General features: G+C 43.2%; 1 protein-coding gene and 1 long non-coding RNA gene across 3 annotated transcripts; one reads left to right on the top strand and one right to left on the bottom strand.

The window, feature by feature from the left end:
• Positions 1-945: 945 nt before the first annotated feature.
• Positions 946-11857, bottom strand: LOC139536514 (uncharacterized). Its single transcript, XR_011667318.1, has 3 exons — positions 11724-11857; positions 2606-2689; positions 946-2208 (listed from the first exon to the last, which is right to left on the bottom strand). It is a non-coding gene; the product is annotated as an uncharacterized lncRNA (long non-coding RNA).
• Positions 10310-24451, top strand: LOC139536512 (ATP-dependent RNA helicase DDX19A-like). Of its 2 annotated transcripts, none has more exons than XM_071337073.1 (12): positions 10310-10757; positions 11398-11437; positions 11546-11635; positions 11853-11988; positions 13445-13537; positions 13752-13854; positions 14074-14188; positions 18738-18915; positions 19052-19289; positions 19706-19868; positions 23651-23842; positions 24094-24451. In XM_071337073.1, exons 1-12 carry the CDS (start codon positions 10701-10703, stop codon positions 24153-24155), a joined length of 1467 nt encoding a protein of 488 aa, XP_071193174.1. In that variant the 5' UTR covers positions 10310-10700; the 3' UTR covers positions 24156-24451. The 2 variants fall into 2 exon arrangements, with proteins under 2 accessions (XP_071193174.1, XP_071193175.1); XM_071337074.1 differs by having other exon boundaries at positions 11398-11444.

The following is a 24451-nucleotide window of genomic DNA, read 5'->3' as shown; positions in this document are numbered from 1 at the left end:
CACACAGACAGTATAAACACACTCTGCAGGCTGCCCTGACACACCACCGGGGTTTTCCCACCCACCGCCCCAGCCCCGGGGCCAGGCCAGTGAAGGAGTGGGTTTGGGTACAGCCTGAGGGAGAGTGAAAACCACAGGGTGGAAAACCACACTGTCCTTCGTCATCGGGTTAGTATGTAAATGGTTGTGGTGTGATGCAGTGTGATCCTGTGTGTATGTGGCATGCAAATTACCCAGGAAATATGACCCAGCAAATTACCCAGGATAGATTTGCATCTGTTTCTGGTGTTTATATTTGTATGTTCAGGTTGGAGTCTCCCGTCATGTCGTCAGGCATCGTCAGTGCTCGGAGTACACCATGCGACCACTGATGAGCAGGGAGATCGGGAAGAACAGTAGGGAAAACAGGATCTCGTGCCTAAAGAGTACCAGGAATGTTATGTCTGATTCTCTATATTCTAAAACGTCAGCAACCACATTTCCATCCACAGTTTCTACGCGAGTAAAGTCATATCGTATTTTCTTTATTTAAATCATGACGCTGTGATTGAAACAGGAAGTTTCATTGTAATTTTTGAAATGCTGGCAGATAATGTGTTCGTTCGACATGGTATCTTTTTGTGTCGGTAAAATGTGTCATGCAGGAAATGGCGGTGGAAACGCCTTAAATATCGATATAATAACCATCATATCAAAGTCAATTTGGAGTCACACAATGATATGGTGTACGGTCCTCCCACTGCGACTCGAGAAAATGGTCATGATGAACTTCATAGGGTAGTGAAAGTGCACGGTGACGAGCTTAATGCTGCTTCCCTGTAAATATCAATGATGACATGACATGATGATCAACGCTCGACTTGTTTATCCATAATAATCTCATTATGTAGACTAGCCAAACCGCACAGCCTACCCCCCCCCCCCCCCCACTGTATCTGCGAGATGTTGACTAGAACACAGGTGCCAATCCCAGTGTTCACATTTGCTATTCAATGTAAACAGTTTTTGTGACACAACTATCGGTAAAGCTGAAAATGCAATGGAAACACATTGAACTTTCGATTTTTATTCGGTACATGAAAACTTAAGCGAAAAAGTACATTTTGTGTGTACTACTTTATCATGCAATGCTATTTAATCCGCATGAGGTGGAAATGTACACTATGTATTCAAAAGTGCATGGACACTATTTCAGACACACCCGTTGCTGACAGGTGTATAAAATTGAGCACACAGTCATTCAAATCTCCATAGACAAACATTGGCAGTAGAATGGCCTTAATGAAGAGCTCAGTGACTTTCAACGTGGCACCGTCATAGGATGCCACCTTTTCAATGGTCTGGGGCTGGTTTTCATGATTCGGGCTAGGCCCCTTAGTTCCAGTGAAGGGAAATCTTAACGCTACAGCATACAATGACATTCTAGAGATGATTCTGTGTTTCCAACTTTGTGGCAACTGTTTGGGGAAGGCTCTTTCCTGTTTCAGCATGACAATGCCCGCATGCACAAAGCGAGGTTCATACAGAAATGGTTTGTCGAGATCGGTGTGGAAGAACTTGACTGGCCTGCACAGAGCCTTGACCTCAACCATATTGAACAGCTTTGGGATGAATTGGAACGCCGACTGCGAGCCAAGCCTAATCTCCCAACATCAGTGCCCGACCTCACTAATGCTCTTGTGTCTGAATGGAAGCAAGTCCCCGCAGCAATGTTCCAACATCTAGTGGAAAGCCTTAACAGAACAGTGGAGGCTGTTATAGCAGCAAACGCGGGATTAACTCCATATTAATGCCCATGATTTTGGAATGAGATGTTTAACAAGCAGGAGTCTACATACTTTTGGCCATGTAGTGTAGCACTGGTGGGAAAATGCACATATTGGATGGAAACCTAGCTACTGTTGGAAATTGTTTTTCTGTTGTGTTTTAATCACAGTAGCCGGCCAGTTTAAAAAAATTCTGTTTTTGTAGGATATGAAAATAGATTGCTATGTTTGTTTTCAGGGTTTTTACATGTTTCTGTCACAGGTAGATTCCAAAATAGAGTTGAGCTTAGGACGTGATACCTGTTTTGAAATCTATATGCTACCAACTTCAGTCACAGCAGGAAGTGAAGATGACATGACTCAACAAGGACTTTGATCCACGACTTCATCTTCTTCCCACGTTTCCTTCTTTCTCTGGTAGCCTACTGCGCCAGCTCCCAATCTGAAACCAAAGACCCAGTACACGTTTCTGCCTCATGCCTGACGCCCCCTCCTCCTCCTCACACCTTTATTTTAGCAGATGAAACTGAACAATATCATTAGATCAGAAGTGAGAGAGAAAGAGACAGACAGATGGAGACCAGTCTGTATTATCGTCAAACAACGTGCCGTTTTCCAAGAAATCTGTGAGCTCACAGGAGGAGGTGGGGAGAGCAAAGTAGACAGGGAGAGAAAGATAGACGGGAGAGAAAGAGCGAGAGAAAGAGAGACGGGAGGAAAGATAGGAAGACAGAGGGAGATGGCGAGAAAGATGTAGAGAGAGAAACAGAGAGAGCAGAGGCTCAATGTGTTGAAACGTGCGCCAGACAACCAGAGCGAAACGGTCGGTTCAGACCTACCAGGATGGTTGCCATGGCAACCATTGCCAGGCTCTCTCGTACTGTTGCTTTGTTGCTGCGAAGCCTTTGGAGGGAAACGACTGACTAGGAGAGGAGAGAAGAGGAGAGGATTTTTTTAGCAAGACCGATTTTGGTGCATGTGGCATCATCATCATGAGCAGATGTTAATTAACCAACTTAATTTCACAGTAACAATAATGCTGTCGTAACACTACATGTCTCATCACGAAATGGCCTTTCTCCCCCCTCTCCCCTCCCCCTCTCTATTCCCCCCTCTGTCTCTCCCATCTCCCTTTTCCGTCTCTCCATTGCTCCCTCTCTATCTCCACCTCTCCTTGTGAGCTCTCAGAGATTCCTTTTTCACACTGTGCTGCTTGATCGCTTTCCATCCATCCCCATGCACTCGTCAATCCTTTTTAGATGCTGTGTACAGTATATATCCTTTAGCATAATACAATGTTCTGGGAGTTTAAGGAGAGATGTCTGCATTGATCTGTGTGTGACAGACTTCACACCATGTCTTAGTTGCTCTTTCACGTGAACATATGCATGAACATACACTAACGTTTGAAAGTTTGGGGTCACTAAAAATAACATCAAATTGATCAGAAATACCGTGTAGACATTGTTAAAATAAATGACTATTGTAGCTGGAAACGGCTGATGTTTTATGAAATATCTACAGAGGCCCATTATCAGCAACCATCACTCCTGTGTTCCAATGGCACGTTGTGTGAGCTAATCCAAGTTTATCATTGTAAAAGGCAAATTGATCATCAGAAAACCCTTTTGCGATTATGTTAACTACAGTTTTCAGCTGTGCTCTGATTAAAGAAGCAATAAAAGTGGCCTTCTTTAGACTAGTTGAGTATCTGGAGCATCATCATTTGTGGGTTCGATTACAGGCTCAAAATGGCCAGAAACAAAAAACTTTCTTCTGAAACTCATCAGTCTATTCTTGTTCTGAGAAATGAAGGCTATTCCATGCGAGAAATTGCCAAGAAACTGAAGATCTCGTACAACGCTGTGTACTACTCCCTTCACAGAACAGCGCAAACTGGCTCTAACCAGAATAGAAAGAGGAGTGGGAGGCCCCGGGGCACAAATGAGCAAGAGGACAAGTACAATAGAGTGTCTAGTTTGAGAAACAGACGCCTCACAAGTCCTCAACTGGCAGCTTCATAAATAGTACCCGCAAAACATCAGTCTCAACATCAGCAGTTGGGGCGGCAGGTAGCCTATTGGGGCGGCAGGTAGCCTAGTGGTTAGAGCATTGGACTTGTAACCCAAAGGTTGCAAGATTGAATCCCCGAGCTGACAAGGTAAAAATATGCCGTTCTGCCCCTGAACAAGGCAGTTAACCCACTGTTCTTAGGCTGTCATTGAAAATAAGAAATGTGTTCTTAACTGAGTTGCCTAGTTAATTAAAGGTAAAATAAAAAAAACTGTGAATAAGAAACTCTGGGATGCTGGCATTCTTGGCAGAGTTCCTGTGTTCTTTTGCCCATCTTAATCTTTTCTTTTTATTGGCCAGTCTGAGATGTGTATTTGTCTTTGCAACTCTGCCTAGAAGGCCAGCATCCCAGAGTCGCCTCTTCATTGTTGACATGGAGACGGGTCAGTTTTATTGCTTCTTCAATCAGCACTACAGTTTTCAGCTGTGTTAACATATTTGCAAAAGGGTTTTCTAATGATCAATTGGCCTTTTAAAATGATAAACTTGGATTAGCTAACACAACGTGCCAATGGGTCACAGGAGCGATGGCTGCTGATAGTGGGTTGCTGATCACTACGCCTGTGTAGATATTCCATTACAAATCATCCGTTTCCAGCTACAATAGCCATTTACAACATTAACAATGTCTACACTGTATTTCTGATCAATTTGATGTTATTTTAATGGACCAAAAAAAAAAGCTTTTCTTTCAAAAACAAGGACATTTCTAAGTGGCCCCAAACTTTTGAACGGTAGTGTAGGTGTCCATCCAACATGCATAAGGAATCATATGCATCATGCATCTCTCTCTGTCCCTCTTTCCCTCTGTTCCTCTTTCTCAGCAACAAGTTACAGTTAGCTGCTATCACAGACACACACCAACACACACACAGATTGTATTCTCCCCTGCATTGAACGGCACACTCCACCACCACCCACTCCCAAATCCCCACCCCCAATCAGCAATATCAAAACCAGGCTGCTTGCTACACAACAACACCACACAAAAAAACGGAATGCTTTCTGGCCTCATGCATGGTGATAATTTTCACCCATAGGGCTCTGGTCCAAAGTAGTGCACTATATAGTGACTAGGGTGCCATTTGTGACGCACGTTCAGGGATTGTGTATAGGGCCCCGGGGCGAAATGGCATGTAACTGTGTACGCGTGCCGAGCTTCCTGAATAAAACATGGTGACCTAGGTGGAAATCCGCCATTGGTCACTTAATTTGTCCTACATGCGTGATTGGCTTGCGCCAAAACACACAGGACAGTGAGGCGTTAGAGAAAGTTTTTTTTTTGTATATCATGTGGATGAAATTAGCACACGTTGCCAACTGTTGTTGCTGGTTGTCCTCTTTGGAGTTGGAGAATAACAATGCAATGGTGCATTTGCATACAATACAACATGTAATAAAGAGGAGCCGAATATTGAATTAAAGTTAGCCTCAGCGAAATGTCATTGCCACGAGCAGCACCGGAGATATTGAGATGAGCGAGATGCAAGACTTCGCTCTCTCACAGTCACACACAGTATCTGCGCATGGGTCCACTTTACGCTGTTACAGCGTGGTAGCAAGGGGACCAAAAAAGCGGAAAAGTTGAGCCTCACGCTTCAACTCTCTTGGTTGTGGCGGAAATTGACCCACGGTGCTGTTTACTTTCTGCATCTACATCATATACCCGAGTCTACCTTTAAATAGATGATGAGACATGATCCAAGGACAGTGTACATCTACTAAGATACTGTACATATGACATGTTTTTAGATACAACATTTTGCTATTTCTCAATATGTAATCTTGGTCATGGTTGCTCTGTTTTTACTTCACTTCTAATCAATTGTATCAGTTCTTTGTATTATGGCTTGTCGCTTGGGGTTTGTATCATTTCTCCCTTTCACAAGGCGATATATCATTCACTCTTGCAAAAATAAAAAAACAAATTCGAGAATGACAACAAACATTTTGTCGTGCTCTAGATGCTATATGCTGCTGCTCGTCTCCTCTTCAGTTCAGTGTTGCAGATGTAACCGATGTGAAATGGCTAGCTAGTTAGCGGTGGTGCGCGCTAATAGTGTTTCAATCGGTGATGTCACTCGCTTTGAGACCTTGAAGTAGTGGTTCCCCTTGCTCTGCAAGGGCCGCGGCTTTTGTGGAGCGATGGGTAACGATGCTTCGTGGGTGACTGTTGTTGATGTGTGCAGAGGGTCCCTGGTTCGCGCCCGGGTCGGGGCGAGGGGACATACTAAAGTTAAACTGTTACACAGATAGATAACAATCATGCGATTTCCACAGACCACATGCAACTAAACATAGCTCACTGTACTGTATGGCTGCATCCCAAGTGGCACACCATTCCCTACATAAGGTTTTCCCTGGGCCCCAATTGGTTGCATGTTTTGGTTTTTGCCCTAGCGCTACACAGCTGATTCAAATAACCAACTCATCATCACTCTTTCATTATGTGAATCAGCTAGGGTAGTGTAGTGCTAGGGCAAAAAACTAAACGTGCACCCAGGGGTTTGGGAAACCCTGCCCTGCCCTACATAATTCAAAAGTAGTGCACTATATAAGCGAATAGGGTGCCATTTGGGACGTAACCAAAGTCTGCAAGCATGGATGAGCACAACAGGCACAAGCATTTTGAATCAACACGGCTATACGACTACACTGAACCCTCCACATCACGCGTCAAACTCATTCCACGGAGGGCCGAGTGTCTGCGGATTTTCTCTCCTCCCTTGTACTTGATGGATGAATTGCGGTCACTAATTAGTAAAGAACTCCCCCTCACCTGGTTGTCTAGGACTTAATTGAAAGGAAAAACCAAAGGCCCGCAGATACTAGGCCCTCCGTGGAATGAGTTTGACACCCCTGCTCTACATTATTGATATGCAATTTGATTGTCAGTATAGTATCAATAAATGATTAGGGAATTAAAAATTGTTGAGTGATGGAGGACATTGAAGCGGGGCCATGAACCTGACAAACAAAGCAAGGCAGGGAGCATCAACAGCATCAACTTGGACTAGGTCTAGGTTAAAGCAACCTTGAATATTTTCAAAGAACCTGCAGCTATTTGGTCCCCATGAGTTATGTCATGATCCAGCTATTGGGGGAAACAGCTCGGTTTACCAAACTGTAGCCCAGTTCACCCCTGAGACTCCAGCCTGCAGTCTCGTTTTGCTTAGACATTACTAGAACCCTCTAAATTAGGGAGTGGACAACTAGCCATTGCATAACCCCAGAACTACTGTTTTTTCCTTTTTTATTTTTACATTCGTTCTGGAATAGTTTGTTCCAATGCAAGACTGATAACCACTAACCCAGGGATGATCAACTAGCTGGTTTCCCTCTTGTTCCTGGCACCTATCTTATCCATTAATGCTACGAATAACCCAAAATACTGCCAAAGGGAGAAGTGAAACATAGCAGACACAGCGGCCCTCAAGGACTGTAGTAGTGCTCCCCTGTTCAAGAAGCCACTCAGTCGGGTAAACCAAGAACATGCTTAGTATTCACTGTGGGACACATCATCACTCAGAAGTACGTAGCAGATAGAGAGAAGGCATTTGGAATGGAATTAATGACTCCCTATCATGTAGGACAGATATGCATGTCCAGTCTATCCAATGCATTTCTGTGTGCAACAATGCTCTATGCATCCCAGTGAAGAATAGTGGTGAAAACCCTAGCTAATACATGCTTCTATTATGGGATGTTGTATAGCCATTGTAATTCCGTAGTGATGTCCAGTATGCACCGCTCACTTCGCTCACTAAGCCTCTAGAATAACAACCAGCCTTGATCTCTCTCTCTTTTTCTCACTCTCTTTCTCTACCTCTCTTTCTCCGTCTCTCTCTCTCTCTAAGACAGAAAACAACTGCTGCATCACCATTTTAATTCTGGCGTGGGTGTGCATGTTTTCTGAGGGAGGCAGAGAGAAATAGAAAGAGATAGAGATGCACAGAGAGAGGGAGACAGAGAAATAGAGGAAGAGAGAGGGGGGGCATGGACTGCATGTTAATGTCTTCCAGGAACAGAGCAGTAGAGGGTCCCAAATGGTACCCTATCCCTTATATAGTGCACTACTTTTAACCAGGGCCCATAGGGAATTGGGTACCAATTGGGATGCAAATGAGGACTGAGGAGGAGATTCTTCTTTAATCCCTGCTATCTGACCACAGGGACCTGCAACCAGTTTACAGGTTCAGCCTCCCTTTGATCTCATTCATTAGCAGACAAACGAACAGCCAAGCACCTTCACAATGAGACTGAGGAAACAGTAAAGACTGGATCTGGATGTGAAGGAACCTGATCATAGTATTATTGCCATATTGACCATGGTTTGGTACCTGTAAAAATATGTGACTTCGACACTGGTAAAAAATAAAACTGTCAAATTGATTTAGCCAAAGTGCATCTGAGTGAAGAGACACAGGCTTGAAGGTCAACATTTGTGAAAACAATGTATTGTCACATATACAACTATATCTACCGTAACTCTATAGTTGTCACATTGACAATGGTTTGGTACCTGCAGTAATGGTAAACACAGTCTACTAGATATATGTAGATGATGTGGTGCATTGGTAAGTCTGGTAAGTATGGTTGTGGTTAATTCCACAAATTAAATTCAAATTAATTCCTTCTCCCTGTGAATTCAATTTAACTAAATTCAAATTCCAGGTCAGTGTTTGAATTCAGAGATAATTCCATTCCTCTCAATTCCAATGTTAGGTCAATTCCAATAATGAAATTCCCAATTCAATATTATCCCCAACAATTCTACAAATTCCAATTCTCTCAGGCTGATCGTATCACTGTTTAGACTGCCTAGCTATACTTGAAATATAGAAATAAAATGATTTAAAGCAAATCCTGCAGTAAATGTTTGATACTAAGTACATTAATTCCATTAACTTGGAAATGTAAAAAATATTGAATTCCAATTCAATTCAAATCCAAAGATGAAATGTTTTTACAATTCCAATTCAATTCCAATTCCAAAACTTGAAGACTGTTGAAGGTCGAATTGAATTCAACGTCAATACTCGACTTAATGAGTGAATTCAAGAATTGAATTGGAATTGAAAACTAAATTGTAATGGACCCCAAACCTGCTTGTTGGTAAAAAAAAAAAGCAAAATATATACACACAGACACGCACACACACACACCATTGAGTTTCATTGATGTGATTATATGTTGCTTTTCTTCTTTGTTTCTTCCAAAATTCTCGGGGGACCTTAAACCTTACTTTTACACGTTCGGTTGCCATGGATACCTCCTCCAGCGCAGCCGCCGTTTGTAAGGCAACAATAAACTCAGACTCCTTTTAAAGCCTTGATAAATGTATCTCCAAACTAAAGCTCTGAAAGTCCCCACACACACCTCCTCTGATACCTCAACATGCACTGATGATCACTATCGACGAGTGACATGGGAACAATGATCAATATGGTCTTCCTCCACACAATCCAAAGCCACTGTCATCATATACATCTCCCTCTTCTCTCTTTCTCTCTTTCTATCTATCCATCCATCCCCCTCTCTCTCTTTCTCTTTCACTCTCTCTCTCTCGCCATCCATCTATCCATCCCGTCTCTCTCTCTCGCTCTCTGTCCATCCATCCCAGCGGAACGAGACCAAGCAAGGTGTTAAATCAATTCTGCATGTAATGAAGCAGCAGCAGTAGCCGCAGGGAAGTCAAGCTTCAGAGAGGTGACCTCTGGCTCTCTGTGGGTTTAATCAATGCCGTGTCTGGACAATGCAGCTGGACACACAAACACATGCGCACAGAGAGAGAGAGAGAGTGAGAGTGTGTGTGTGAGAGAGAGAGAGAGAGAGAGAGAGAGAGAGAGAGAGAGAGAGAGAGAGAGAGAGAGAGAGAGAGAGAGAGAGAGAGAGAGAGAGAGAGAGAGAGAGAGAAAGTGAAAGTGTATGTGAGACAGAGAGAGAGAGAGAGAGAGAGAGAGAGAGAGAGAGAGAGAGAGAGAGAGAGAGAGAGAGAGAGAGAGAGAGAGAGAGAACAGGGTCTTTAGGTGCCCTGTGCTTATGTGGGTCAGGGCGTTGGGCTTGCTTGCATCCAGCGATGTGACAAGAGTAAATTCAGAACACAATTCCATAGACTGTCTATAAATAACTGGACACAGCCATTACATGAGCTATGAATGGATTCCTACTGCCGAAGTCTTCATCTTCATTGTAAATAGTTTGAAACTGTTCCCTAAAATCTATGAAATGACTTGAACGCAACCACTATCCCAGTTTTCCAAGACAGGATGTTTAGGGCGACATCTAAAGGTTGAGTAAAGTATTTCATATTGTGAGAACATTTTTACGGCAGATAAGTTATTGAACGCATCGGCAATTACTGAGAAAATGTCTAAAACTCCGTTGGAAATACAATAATATTATCCCGAAAGTGCGATTTCCTGTAAATGCACAACATAGAATTAAAGCGTTTTGAATGCACTTTTTTTGTGCCAGTTGGGTGTTGGGAGGAACTATTTTGCTCGCTCTTGGCTCATTCTCCATCCAGACCTTTTTACGGACGTACAGGTGCATTCCAGAGCGGTCATCACTAGTTACCACTGACACAAAGTCATACAACCCGCCTATTTCTACAAATACTTGTCTTAAAATTTGATTTTAAACCTAACCGTGAATTAAGACCAAAAATCGATGTTGACTTTGTGGCTGTGGTAACTAGTGGAAACCATCTGGAGCCGAATCCCGTCACGTCATTGTACAATTCGTTTATTTTTCAGACTTTGGAAACACTTTCCTAGCTCAGTTGTCTGTTCGGTGTTGAAACTAGAGGGAATCCGGTGGTGAGAAGAGCACGAGTGTGACTGAACAACAGCTGACATCATGGCAACGGACTCCTGGGCCCAGGCTGTGGACGAACAAGAAGCCGCGACGGAATCGGTAAACACTAGCCGAACTGCGCTTTGACGAAATGTTAGTCATCTGCCTATGCTTCGTCTAGTTATCGAGCTACCGCGTCCTCTGTCTATCCATTTTGTCTAATCATGGCAACTTACCTAAATGTATTGTAAGCAATGAACATTGTATGCATGACTCACTCCCTCAATCCTAAAACCGATCAACATCATGATGACTAACGCTAGCTAGTTAACCAAGTGAGCTAACATTCTAACTTGGCTAGCCGGATCAACTAGTAACAAGTGGTTGTTTTGATGGTATTGCATGACATTACGCTTATTGCACACAATTTGATTTCGTACTAGATTTCAATTATTGCTTCTCGCGACATGTTCATGAGCATGTCACCTGTCCAGGGAGCTGACGATTCCTAAGTGGCCGGGCATGCATGCGTGTGTGAATAGTTGTTGATTTTTACCCACTCATCGACCTGTCAGTGCACTTGGCTGTGTCAGTTGTCTGAGTCAAAGTTAGCCCTTCTCATGACTCCAATGGGTTCTCGAGAACTAAGTCAAAGCCAGCAATGAGTCTTTGTTTGTAATTGAAAGTGTGCACCTGAAGTAACAACATAATCAAAATTCCTGCACGTGCCAAAAAACAGTCAAGGTTTTTGTTTCCCTAGATTGGTAGCCTGCAAATCAAAGACAAGCATGAGGAAAATGGTAAGATGTAAGTTCTCAGCCTCTCAGGTCTATAAACATATTTTCTTTTAAAATGTATTCTTTGTCCTGAGAATACAAGCTAACAAATAACATATTGAACCCACACAGGCACGACAACAACCGCAGCAGCAAGTGCTTCAACGCCTGCAAAGATGGAAGGAGGCGAGGGAAACAAAACAGAGGAGGAAGACGATAAAGGTGGGCACAACCAAGACAGAAGACAACAGACCATTACAGCTTGGCCTCAAGGAATACTGTTACTTATTTATAGTATGCTTAAGCTTACTTTGACAGAAAGCCTGGGTCGCCTTCAATGATCAGATGTTCATGGAAATGTTCAATGTTGTCAAAGTACTGCTCCATTCTTCAACTTGTCCAAACTGACATCTCTTCTGGTGTATTTCATGTTCCTTAGATGACAAGGCGGCACAGTCGTTGTTGAATAAGTTGATACGCAGTAATCTAGTGAACACAACCAATCAAGTAGAGGTCCTTCAGCGGGATCCTAACTCTCCACTCTACTCCGTAAAATCATTTGAGGAGCTGCGGCTGTAAGTAATGCTACAAACTGTCCAGCTATAGACGGTCAAGAGTGCACATACAGGGGTTGTGTTTATTAGGCATCAAATGGAAGGAAACAGACAAACGGGCACGGAATACCTGAAATTAACTTGTCCCCCCCCAAAAAAAAAATATATATTTTTGCTTTCTGTTGCAAAATATTTTAAAACATTTTCAGTTGTGAGTCTTATTGAACACAACCAATGTGTTTTTCCCATGTTGCCCTGTCTCATTTTCTCTCTTTATCTCTGTCAAATAATTTCTGGGTAACAATTAAGTACCTTACTGTGATTGTTTTCAATTAAAATTGTAAAAAATAAGCAAATCTGCTTAGCAATGAGCAATTTCTCAAGCAATAACTTTAAGACTGTCTTGGAGTGGTCTGAGGGAGGGACCTAATTGGACGAGCCTAATGGAGGGATATGTAACCTTAACTAGGTTTGAAACTCATTGGCTGCATTCCAAACACTTAACAGACACACCCTCTCCCCTCAGCCCTCAAATTAAGTGGACACTTCTGATGACGTACCATGACGTCTGACGAGTTTACACTTGCAGGGCCAGGGAGGGAGGAAGGAAATTTCATTTTAAATGGACCGCCCTTGCCTGGAAATTTGTCACTCGTTCGTCCCGCGACGATTGTGTATTCAGCCACCAATAGCTTGTGGGTGCTTTATATGCGCTACAGTCAATTATGATTGCATGTCTACTTATATTAACTATACAATTATTAATATACGCTAACTGTATGATAGCTAGCAAATTAAATAGCTAACTAACGTTAGCCTGCCTAGCTACTTCTGAAGAAAAAAAATGTTTTATTTCTACAATTTCCAAAAGCTAACCTAACAAAAACATTACTTTTACGAGACGTGTTTGTGGATTAGTAGCACAATTTCAAACTTATTTACATTCGTTTTTACTTACACTTTTGTGTTGACTCCATATCGACATTGAAGTTTTATGTTTTGGTGACTTTTCTTAGCGGATGTACAATCATCGCAAATTGAATTATGGGGCGTTTCAGGCCCCGAAGTGGACATAATTGTACACTCGCAAACTCCATTTAAAAATGAGGGCTGAGGGGCTAACGCTGCAAACTTCCCTTGCTTGGCAAATCATTTGGACCGAAGACAAATATGGCCATGGGGATTCCCCCAAGGGCATAAGGCGAGGGTAAGTGGACGAGGGTGTTTGAAACGCAGACTGGTAATGCCTGATAATGTCGCTAGCAGGCGAAAACTCCATCCCACCAAAACAGGGTGAAATTTCAAGCAGGGTTTTCAAACAGCTCTTACACTAAAAGTACATTATCATTTTCACAATTTCACAGAACTATTCCAACCTCATAGTGTGGAAATATATAAAACAGAAAAAAATCGTGTTTTTGACTGCACTCGGCCTTTAATACTCACTGTGTCCTTTCCCCCCTTCCCGTCCTCACAGTAAACCTCAGCTGCTTCAGGGAGTATACGCCATGGGCTTCAACCGCCCCTCCAAAATCCAAGAGAACGCTTTACCCTTGATGCTCGCAGAACCGTGAGTTTACAGAGAGCTTCCTCTAGATTTGAGTTATAACATGAGATCACTACCAAGAGTCTACCTCCCTCATTCTATCTTGCTCTTCCCCATTTAATACATTTTCATTTTACTTCTCTGCATGGCCATTAAACGATTGTCAAGCTCTCTCTCTCTCCTCTCTTCTGGTGACTACTCTTTTTGTTGATCTGTCCCGTGCTCTCGCGGCTGCCAGCCCACAGAACCTGATAGCCCAGTCTCAGTCGGGGACGGGGAAGACGGCTGCTTTCGTCCTGGCCATGCTCAGTCACGTCGACCCCAACAACAAGTTTCCTCAGGTGAGTCTGACCTCTGAACCCTGACCTCTGGGTCATATTCATTAGTAGACACAGTTACAGGTAGTACGTCCAAACGTGCCTAATGAACATGACCCAGGTGTAAAGGGGCAAGACTGCATGGGTGTGTCTCCATTGTTCATAGTGGCATATTTTGGGCATTAGTAGGTGAGATGTTTAATACCACTTTTATCTAACACCTTCCTCTCTCCTCTCCCATAGTGTCTGTGTGTGTCTCCCACTTATGAGCTGGCCCTACAGACAGGGAAGGTCATTGAGCAGATGGGGAAGTACTACTCAGAGGTCAAACTAGTCTACGCCATCAGAGGAAACAAACGTAAGTGTGTTACTTAGTCCTTTACTGTCTCTTAAAAAAGGTTGCAAAATGCTAGTATAAAATAAAAATCCAGGTTAATTTATGCACATTTAAAATGGTTTTAGTTCAAAAAGTGTGTATAGTATCAAAATTCTTTTGACAAGCAATCTAAGTCAAGTCAGTCTGAACGTCTCAGCGTTGGTTTGGAGTTGATGGTGAAAGAGGAGAGGTCGAGAATTGTATATATTTTTTTCCTAGTGTATGGACCTTTTTGCCGTCCGAAATGCATTGATATCCATAGCAACGGTGCAATTTGCTTTACTCAATGAAGCGACATGAGAGAGGTGTTAGCGAACTGCTTTTCGTCACTCGAAACTCTGACAAACTGCTGTTATTGGTAGAATAATTATGTTCTAGATTCTGTTCCAGATTTTAATAGCACAGAAATAGACCAAGATGTCATACCCTCTAAATTTGTGTGAGTATCCATAGCAACAGCTCTGTTTGGGCTGCATAATGATAAGACATAAGAGAGCTGTTAGCTAGCTTTTTTTTTGTCACTCTAAACTCCTACAAACAGCTAACTTTTTATTTTTATTGGTAGAATATATTTTTTGTTCAAACCAGATTTGAATATGAAGATTTCTTACTCTTAAGTCTTTGTCTGACTTGTTGGGGGAGTGGTCAAAATACATGTGTTAATGCAGTTCCTAAAACAGATGTATCGTTAGATCCGTAGCTGATATAGTTTTGTTCTGCAAACAGATTTGAAAGAAATATATACGAAGATGTCATACCCTCTAACTTTTTGTCTAACTTGTTGGGGAAATGGTCATAAGGTGTTGTTTATAAAAAGTTAGATAAAATGTTGTTGATGCAGTTACTTAAACAGCTGTAAAGTTTTTTTTATTGGTATCAGATAATTCTGTTAATATTTCAGATTTGTATAGCAGAGAAATACAGGAAGATTTCATATGCTTTAACTTTTTGTCTAAGTTGATTGCAAAGTGGTCAAAGTAGCTGATGTGTCAAAAGTGACATTGTTTACAGTGTCTGTTAGTGATGTCACAATGGGAAGTTTTAGAAGAGCCAAACTTTTGGAGGAATTTAATTCCTATGTTTATCAACCAATTCAATTAAAACACTCTGCCCATACATAAGAATTTGTAAGATACTTATCAGCATAAAATGGACAGAAACCAGTCTCAAAATCAATCGATCAATAGCGTTTATTCTCGAGAGTACTGAATCATAGTACAATTTACATCAGGTTATATAATAAAGATGATGTCATAGGTTTTAATGTCCATCCTCCTCTAGAATACAATGGCAATACAGTTCACAGCCTCATTACGTTGTCTGCCACCTGTTAAACAATCTACAACCAGCCCAAGGTCTCTCCCCTCCCTGGGTAGAGACAGAATGTCCTGTAAGGAACACAGCATTCCAGCCTGTCTGAAGATAACTCCATTCTTTCTAATAAGGAACACATTATATTCAGCATTATGATTATAATAAGTTTCATTCATACAGTAACATCTAAGTCAAATGTATACATATTTTAGTCATTAAACACAAAAATCCCGTAACACAAACTCAACTGGTGGACCGGGTCCGGGCCCAGAGAAGGGTCAATCCGGACTGGACCACATCGCATTTTGTTACATAAAGTTAATAAATAATTTTTAGACAGCTTTTAAAAAATCTACCAGGCGCAGCACTCTTTAACTCCGCAACCTCTCTTTCTTGCTCTCTCTCTCGAAGCAACGGCCACCTACTACTAGTGCCCCGTCTAATCCAATCGCGTAGTCATATGCAAATACAAGAAACCGCGTCTTACGCAATCACGTCAATCCAAATATCCTCTGCGGAACCTTGGGATAAGCAGGCAGAAAGAAACAAAGTTTTGACCGTGGTTCAACTGTCATAATCACAGATAGAAGAAACTTAGTTACCAGTATCTTTGTTAATATAGCTTGTAAAAAATAAAGGTTCACTCTGAAAACCGTATTTTCAAAGACAATTGGATGGAACAGCATGTATTCATTCTCCAACTAGCACAAAACTAACACATATGTGCCTGATATGCAGTGTGTCCTTAGCTCTTGTGAAAAGTCCCAATGTTAATCACCATTATGACATCAGACATAGTAAATTGGATCAGATGTAGCCCCTGAACACGGAGGTGAGAACAAACAAGATTAACCAACTCAAATCCCAATATGAGATGTTCACCAAAGTCCTTGTCAGTTCCCTGATAGCCCAACAATGTGCCATGGAGTTTTCACTGAGGATAGCTTGGGTTTTGGGAAAACACCAAAAAACATGTTCAGACGCTGAGATGGTAAAATAATGCATGTGTGAAGTTGCTGACACCTTGCTTGAAGGTTAACAAAAAGATGAGCTCAGAGAAAAGATCAAACAGACCCCACTGTTAGATTCCACAACAATGAGGAGAACTGAAATATTAGCTGAAGATTTAACTTCACAACTTGATGAGGCCATTCAGAATGCAACATGCATTTCATTAGCTGTGGATAAATCAACAGATGACACTGATTATGCCCAGCTTCTGGTGTTTGTTACATTTCATAACGAAACAAAGAAGGAATTCTGTGAGGAGCTGTTGGCTTAACACATCTAGAAGCACAGACACGGGGAGAGGATATCCCATGAGGCCATCAAAGGGAGAATGACAAAAAGGGGGATAGATCTGAAGTCCGTGGTCTCCATCACCACAGATGACGCTCCAGCCATGATAGGAAGAATGAGGGGACTGGTTGCACATTTGAAAGAGGACCACCCAGACCTGACATATCACTGCATCATCCATCAATCTGTCCTATGTGCCAGTCTGGGAAAATAATAATATTCTGAAGTCATGACAACGATGATTAAACTGATCAACATTTTGAGAGAAACATCAACTGCTGCGAGGCATTCTGACAGAGGCCAATGCCAGTTTTGAGGACTTACTACTGCACAATGTCAGATGGCTCAGCAACGGCAGGGTTTTGGAATGCTTGTGGGCCATTTGGGAAGGAAATCAAAGCTTTTGTTTTACTCGGAGCAAAAGCGTGACCAGGCAACTTAGTTTTCAGAGTTTTTGGAAGATGAGGAGAAGATGGAAACAGTTGCATTTTTGACAGACATGACATCACTCCTTTAATCAACTGAATGTTAATCTGCAGGGATGGGACGACACAGTGTATGATATAACAGCAGTCCGGGCTTTCCAGAAGAAATTGGAGCTTTTTCAAGAATGATCTCCAGGGAGAACTTGTCCACTTCCCAAATCTTCTGGTGTGAATGCAGAGAGACAAAGATGTTGCCAACCATGTTGATTTCATCCAGAAGCTGATGGATAACTTCATGGCTCGCTTTGATGACTTTACTATTGGAAGAGAACTGCTGCTGCTCATCCAGAAGCACTTCTTGGTCACAAATATGACAAAGTTGTCAGAAGAAGCAAAACAGGTCTTCAGATTGGTAGATGTTGCATCACTGCAAATGGAGTTGATTGAGCTGCAAGAAAATGTGTCTTTGAAGGAGCAGGCTGGTGATTGACTTTGTAACTTTTTGGGGAAAGATGCTGCCTGCAGCTGATGTCCCTGTTCTCAAGAAACTGGCATTACACATCCTGACCGTGTTTGGCTCCACATACAGCTGTGAATCAGTCTTCTCCACAATGAACTTCTTTTTAAAAACAAATACAGCACCAAGCGCACCAATGAACACCTCCAGTGTCTTGAGTTGCTCTCACACTTTTGTGCAAAAGTTCAAAGCATTGGCAGGAGACAGTGTAATTTCTCTCACTTATGCAATGGAAAGGCCCAGAGTGACTTCTACGTGAATAATGCATGGCCCACAGTGACGTTCAGATTGGCATTCAGATTATTATTTCTGTTCAACTCTCCTTTCTTCTCCAGAATACATGCAATTTATTTTTTTAATTCAAGGCCCATGTACAATGGTTCACAGTACACTTTATGCATAAACAATTATGCAACCACTTTTATTCTTTAGCAATGTTGCACGTTTACATTCAAAAGGAAGTTGTAATTAATTCAAATGCTTAGTCTCATTTAATGTACATTTTTATATAACAACATGTTGACAACTGTCTTACTACGCTGTACCACAGTGCCGATAAAGGACGATGTAAACTCGGAACTTTGCCACCTAGTAAATTTGTGTCACTGGACCTTCTCAAAGAGTAGTTGACTACCCCTGCTTTAGAGTGTTGAGAAAGAAAAAAAGTCCCATTTTTAAAGTGAATGGATGGACCAGAAGAAAGACTAATTATTAAAGATGTATGCAAATGATGTATGCAAATCAAAGTTGTACGCAAGGAACCTAACCCAGATTACACATTATAAAGTTAGAATGGCGTTTCTAGCTTAAACGGTGTAAGAGGAGTAGCCAGCGGAAGAATAAGAAGTAGTACGACGAAGGGCTAAAGTCGGGACTTTTGCTTCGCAAGTCTCACGTAAATACCAGACCCACAGTTTGGTTTGGGTTAGCACTGTAGTGAGAAAAGGGTGATCTCGCTCTCCCCCCCCCCCCACAGTGCAAAGAGGCACGCAGCTCCAGGAGCAGGTAGTGATTGGGACGCCAGGCACCATGCTGGACTGGTGTCTGAAGTTTAAATTCATCGACCCCAAGAAGATTAAAGTGTTTGTCCTGGATGAGGCTGATGTCCTGATTGCTACACAGGGACACCAAGACCAGAGCATTCGCTTTCAAAGGTGCGTGCGTGCGTGCGCGCGCGCGCGCACGCACGCACACACACAGATCCCCTCTGCCCTCTGTGTTTAAGGATATTGTCTAAAAAAACACACCACACTGACCCCTTTCCCCCCCTTCTCTCGCTCTGTATTTTAGGATGCTACCCAAACAGTGTCAGATACTCTTGTTCTCTGCCACGTTTGAGGAGACTGTGTGGAACTTTGCCCAGCGCATCGTCCCAGACCCCAACATCATCAAGCTGAAGAGGGAAGAGGAGACGCTGGACACCATCGAGCAGTACTACGTCCTCTGTAACAGCAAAGAGGAGAAGTTCGTGGCCCTCTGCAACATCTACGGGGCCATCACCATCGCTCAGGCCATGATCTTCTGTCATGTGAGTTAGAGGAGTTATTCGGGGGGGCGAGTAATCTGGACGTTTGCAGGTGCAGAATCACTAATCACGATCACGTAATAAGTAGTTATTTGGAAAGCAAGGTGATTTGTAGATCAGTGACTCGGAGCAGTCTGTCTGCAGTGTAGTCGATCTCAAACACACACAATATATTTTATTTCTTGTCAGATAAGAGATGTGGAATATCAGGACATTTTCAATCCCAACTGCCAAGCTTTAAACCTGAACATTTTTTAATAGTGTAAGCAGTATTACCATATTGCTTACACCTATTTGATCAACTCAGATCTACACAAGGTGCTAGGGGAGCGGTTTCAAGTGGGTAGGGGGTTGATTTCGTATGTGGTGTTCCTCTCAGTATACTTTATCCCCCTTCTCTGTCCCCCCTTCTCCCTCAGACAAGGAAGATGGCGGGCTGGCTGGCAGGTGAGCTGTCCCGGGAGGGCCACCAGGTGGCGCTGCTCAGTGGGGAGATGCAGGTGGAGCAGAGAGCTGCTGTCATCAACCGCTTCAGAGAAGGAAAGGAGAAGGTCCTGGTCACCACCAACGTCTGCGCCAGAGGTTACTCAACCAACCATACTAACGGGAGCTTCGAATGCATTTAACTGTATTGAATGATCTGTATTGACCCCAGTGGAAATTGTCTACAGTATAGGACTCACTCAGGGACAATACAGACATGCATCAGAACACATAGACCTGAGAGCTCTTTTAGAGAAAGACTTTCAGTTAAGGTAGTCATACAAGAACAACTCTGACTCCTGCACATGGCTGTAGTAGACTGATTCATTACACAGGTCTATCTCTACTTGGGAAACTATTGTGTACACTACCTTTGTAAAATGTTCAAATCAAATTGTGTCACATATACGTTTTTAAATCAAATTTTATTTGTCACATGCACCTGAATACAACAGGTATAGTAGACCTTACAGTGAAATGCTTACTTACAAGCCCTTAACCAACAATGCTTTAAGAAGTTAATAAAAAACGAAGTGATAAATAGAAAATAAAGTAACAAATAATTAAACGGCAGCAGTAAAATAACAAGCGAGGCTATATACAGGGGGTACCGGTACAGAGTCAATGTGCGGGGGCGCCGGTTAGTTGAGGTAATATATACATGTACGTAGTTAAAGTGACTATGCATAGATTATAAACAGAGAGTAGCAGCAGTGTAAAAGAGGGGTCTGGGTAGCCCTTTGATTAGCTGTTCAGGAGTCTTATGGCTTGTGGTAGAAGCTGTTAAGAAACCTTTTGGACCTGGACTTGGCGCTCCAGTACCGCTTGCCATGCGGAGAGAACAGTCTATGACTAGGGTGGCTGGAGTCTTTGACATAATAGGGCCTTCCTCTGACACCCCCTGGTATAGAGGTCCTGGATGGCAGGAAGCTTGGCACCAGTGATGTACTGTCCCGTATGCACTACCCTCTGTAGCGCTTTGCGGTCGGAGGCCGAGCAGTTGCCATACCAGGCTTTGACGCAACCGGTCAGGATGCTCTCGATGGTGCAGCTGTAGACCCTTTTGAGGATCTGAGGACCCATGCCAAATCTTTTCAGTCTCCTGAGGGGGAATAGGCTTTGTCGTTCCCTCTTCACGACTGTCTTGGTGTGCTTGGACCATGATAATTTGTTGATGACGTGGACACCAAGGAACTTGAAGCTCTCAACCTGTTCCACTATAGCCCCGTCCATGAGATAGTGGGCATGCTCGGTCCTCCTTTTCCTGTAGTACACAATCATCTCCTTTGTCTCCAATCACGTTGAGGGAGAGGTTGTTCTGGCACCACACGACCAGGTCTCTGACCTCCCTATAGGCTGTCTCATCGTTGTCTGTGATCAGGCCTACCACTGTTGTCATTCACAAACTTAATGATGGTGTTGGAGTTGTGCCTGGCCATGCAGTCATGGTGAACAGGGAGTACAGGAGAGGACTGAGCATGCACCCCTGAGGGGCCCCTGTGTTGAGGATCAGCATGACAGATGTGTTGTTACCTACCCTTACCACCTGGGGGGGGGTGGCCCGTCAGGAAGTCCAGGATCCAGTTGCAGAGGGAGGTGTTTAGTCCCAGTGTCCTTAGCTTAGTGATGAGCTTTGAGGGCGCTATGGTGTTGCATGCTCACATAGGTGTTCCTTTTGTCCAGGTGGGAAAGGGCAGTGTGGAGTGCAATAGAGATTGCATCATCAGTTGGGGGCGATATGCAAATTGGAGTGGGTCTAGTGTTTCTGGGATAATGTTGTTGATGCGAGTCATGACCAGACTTTCAAAGCCCTTCATGGCTACAGATGTGAGTGCTACGGGTCGGTTGTCATTTATGCAGGTTTCCTTAGTGTTCTTGGGCACAGGGACTATGGTGGTCTGCTTGAAACATGTTTGTATTACAGACTCGGTCAGGAACAGGTTGAAAATGTCAGTAAAGACACTTGCCAGTTGGTCAGCGCATGCTCGTAGTACACGTCCTGGTAATCTGTCTGGCCTTGTGAATCTTGACCTGTTTAAAGGTCTTACTCACTTCGGCTACTGAGAGCATGATCACACAGTCGTCCGGAACAGCTTAAGCTCTCATGCATGCTTCAGTGTTAGCCTCGAAGTGAGCATAGAAGTAATTTAGCTCGTTTGGTAGGCTCGTGTCACTGGGCAGCTCGCGGCTGTGCTTCCCTTTGTAGTCTGTAATAGTTTGCGAGCCCTGCCACATCCGACGAGCGTCTGAGCCGGTGTAGTACGATGAAACTTTTGTCCTGTATTGAAGCGTTGCCTGTTTGATGGTTCGTCGAGGGCATATAGTGGGTTTTCTTATAGGCTTCCGGGTTAGAGTCCCGCTCCTTGAAAGCATCAGCTCTACCCTTTAGCTCAGTGCGGATGTTGCCTGTAATCCATGGTGTCTGGTTGGGGTATGTACGTATGGCCACTGTGGGGACGACGTCATCGATGCACTTATTGATGAAGCCAATGACTTATGTGGTGTAATCCTCAATGCCATCGAAAGAATCGCGGAACATATTCCAGTCTCACTCACGTCAGCCACGGAGGAGAGCCCACAGTCCTTGGTAGTGGGCCGCGTTGGTGGCACTGTGTTATTCTCAAAGCGGGCGAAGTTGTTTAGCTTGTCCAGAAGCAAGATGTCGGGGTCTCGTGTCTGAGCCGTTGAATTGCGACTCCACTTTGTATCTATACTGACGTTTTGACAGTTTGATTGCCTTTCAGAAGGAATAACTACACTGTTTGTATTCGGTCATATTCCCAGTCACCTTGCCATGGTTTAATGCGATGGTTCGCACTTCCAGTTTTGCCCGAATGCTGCCATCTATCCACGGTTTCTGGTTAGGGTAGGTTTTAATAGTCACAGTGGTTACAACATCTCCTATACACTTCCTGATAAACTCACCAACCGTATCAGTGTGGTCGTCAATGTTATTCTCAGAGGCTACCCAGAACATATCCCAGTCTGCGGAATCAAAACAATCTTGAAGCGTTGATTTCGATTGGTCAGACCAGCGTTGAATAGACCTTAGCACAGGTGCTTCCTGTTTTGAGTTTCTGCCTATAGGAAGGGAGGAGCAAAATGGACTCATGATCAGATTTGCCGAAGGGAGGTCGGGCCTTGTAGGCATCCCAGAAGTTGGAGTAGCAGCGGTCGAGTGTTTTAACAGCTCGAGTACTGCAGTCAATGTGTTGATAGAACTTCGGTAGCGTTTTTCTCAGATTTGCTTTGTTAAAATCACCAGCTACAATAAATGCGGCCTCGGGATATGTCGTTTCCAGTTTGCATAAAGTCCAGTGAAGTTGAGGGCCGTCGTGGTATCGGCTTGAGGGGGAATATGCATGGCTGTGGCCCTAACCAAAGATAATTATTTTGGGAGGTAATACGGTCGGGTGAACAGAAGGACTTGAGTTCCTCTGTTATCACACCTCGCCCTGAGCTCGTCAACTTCATTATCCAGAGAATGAACATTAGCGAGTAATATACTCAGAAGCGGTGGGTGGTCACCTCCTGAGTCGGACTAGAAGTCCACTCCGAGTATTTCACCGCTCCCGGCTGTGTTTTTGTTCAGCTTCTGGAATCAGTTCAATTGCCCTGGGGGATACTAACAAAGGATCTGATTTGGGAACATCATATTCCTTGTCGTAATTCTGAGTAGCCGCCACTCTGATATACATAAGTTATTTCCGGCTGTATGTAATAACACCAAAAAATCTGGGCTAATAATGTAAGAAATGGCACCCAAAAAACTAAATACTGCAAAGTTTCCTAAGCGCTAGAAGCACAGCAGCCCTATCTGTCGGCGCCAAATGATCTGTCCATCCACCCTTTCTCATCTGTCTTTCTGACCTTCCCTCCAGGTATCGACGTGGAGCAGGTTTTCGTGGTGATTAACTTTGACCTGCCGGTGGACAGAGACGGTAACCCAGACAATGAGACGTACCTGCACCGGATTGGCCGCACAGGTCATTTTGGGAAGAGGGGATTGGCCATCAACATGGTGGACAGCAAGTTCAGCATGAATGTCCTCAACAAGATCCAGGATCACTTCAGTAAGTCACGATGGAAATGTTATGTTGTGCAATATTTCTCTATATTAATTTCTGCATGCTATATGACACAGAAATAATGAATTATCAACCAAGATCAAAATAACTTCAGACTACTTATGTCCACGGCAGAGATTTATCCAGTTTAGCTAGTCATCCATTTTCTTTTGAGGAAAAACAATAATATGTTATATTTCTCTGCATAAGACAATAGTCTTTAGAATGACCTAATCCTTATTCCCCATCATCCACAGATAAGAAAATTGAGAAGCTGGACACAGATGATCTGGATGAGATTGAGAAAATTGCTAACTGAAGAGAGAGTGTGTACGTCTACAACCTGACTGCTACAGCCTTAGCCCCCCTCTTACCTGCCACACCAACCCCCTCAGACTCCTCCTCCGCCCCCCAACCCCACACTGACTGTACTCCTACAGTGTTTTATAGTTTTATTTTCAAGTTGGAGAGAAGTAGAGCAGAGCCACAAACACTGCTATAATGTTTACATGTGGTGGAAATGTTTTTTATCTCTGGTATTTTTAATAAGTCTCTGAAATGTACCGGTTTCACTCTTTGTATTTCTTAATGAATAAAGTCTGTAATATTAGGGAA

The sequence above is a fragment of the Salvelinus alpinus genome, chromosome 12 (genome assembly GCF_045679555.1).
Source record: "Salvelinus alpinus chromosome 12, SLU_Salpinus.1, whole genome shotgun sequence".
In the NCBI taxonomy this organism is placed as follows: domain Eukaryota; kingdom Metazoa; phylum Chordata; class Actinopteri; order Salmoniformes; family Salmonidae; genus Salvelinus; species Salvelinus alpinus.
Note: the sequence above shows the minus strand (reverse complement) of the source record. Positions and strands in the feature narration are given on the sequence as shown.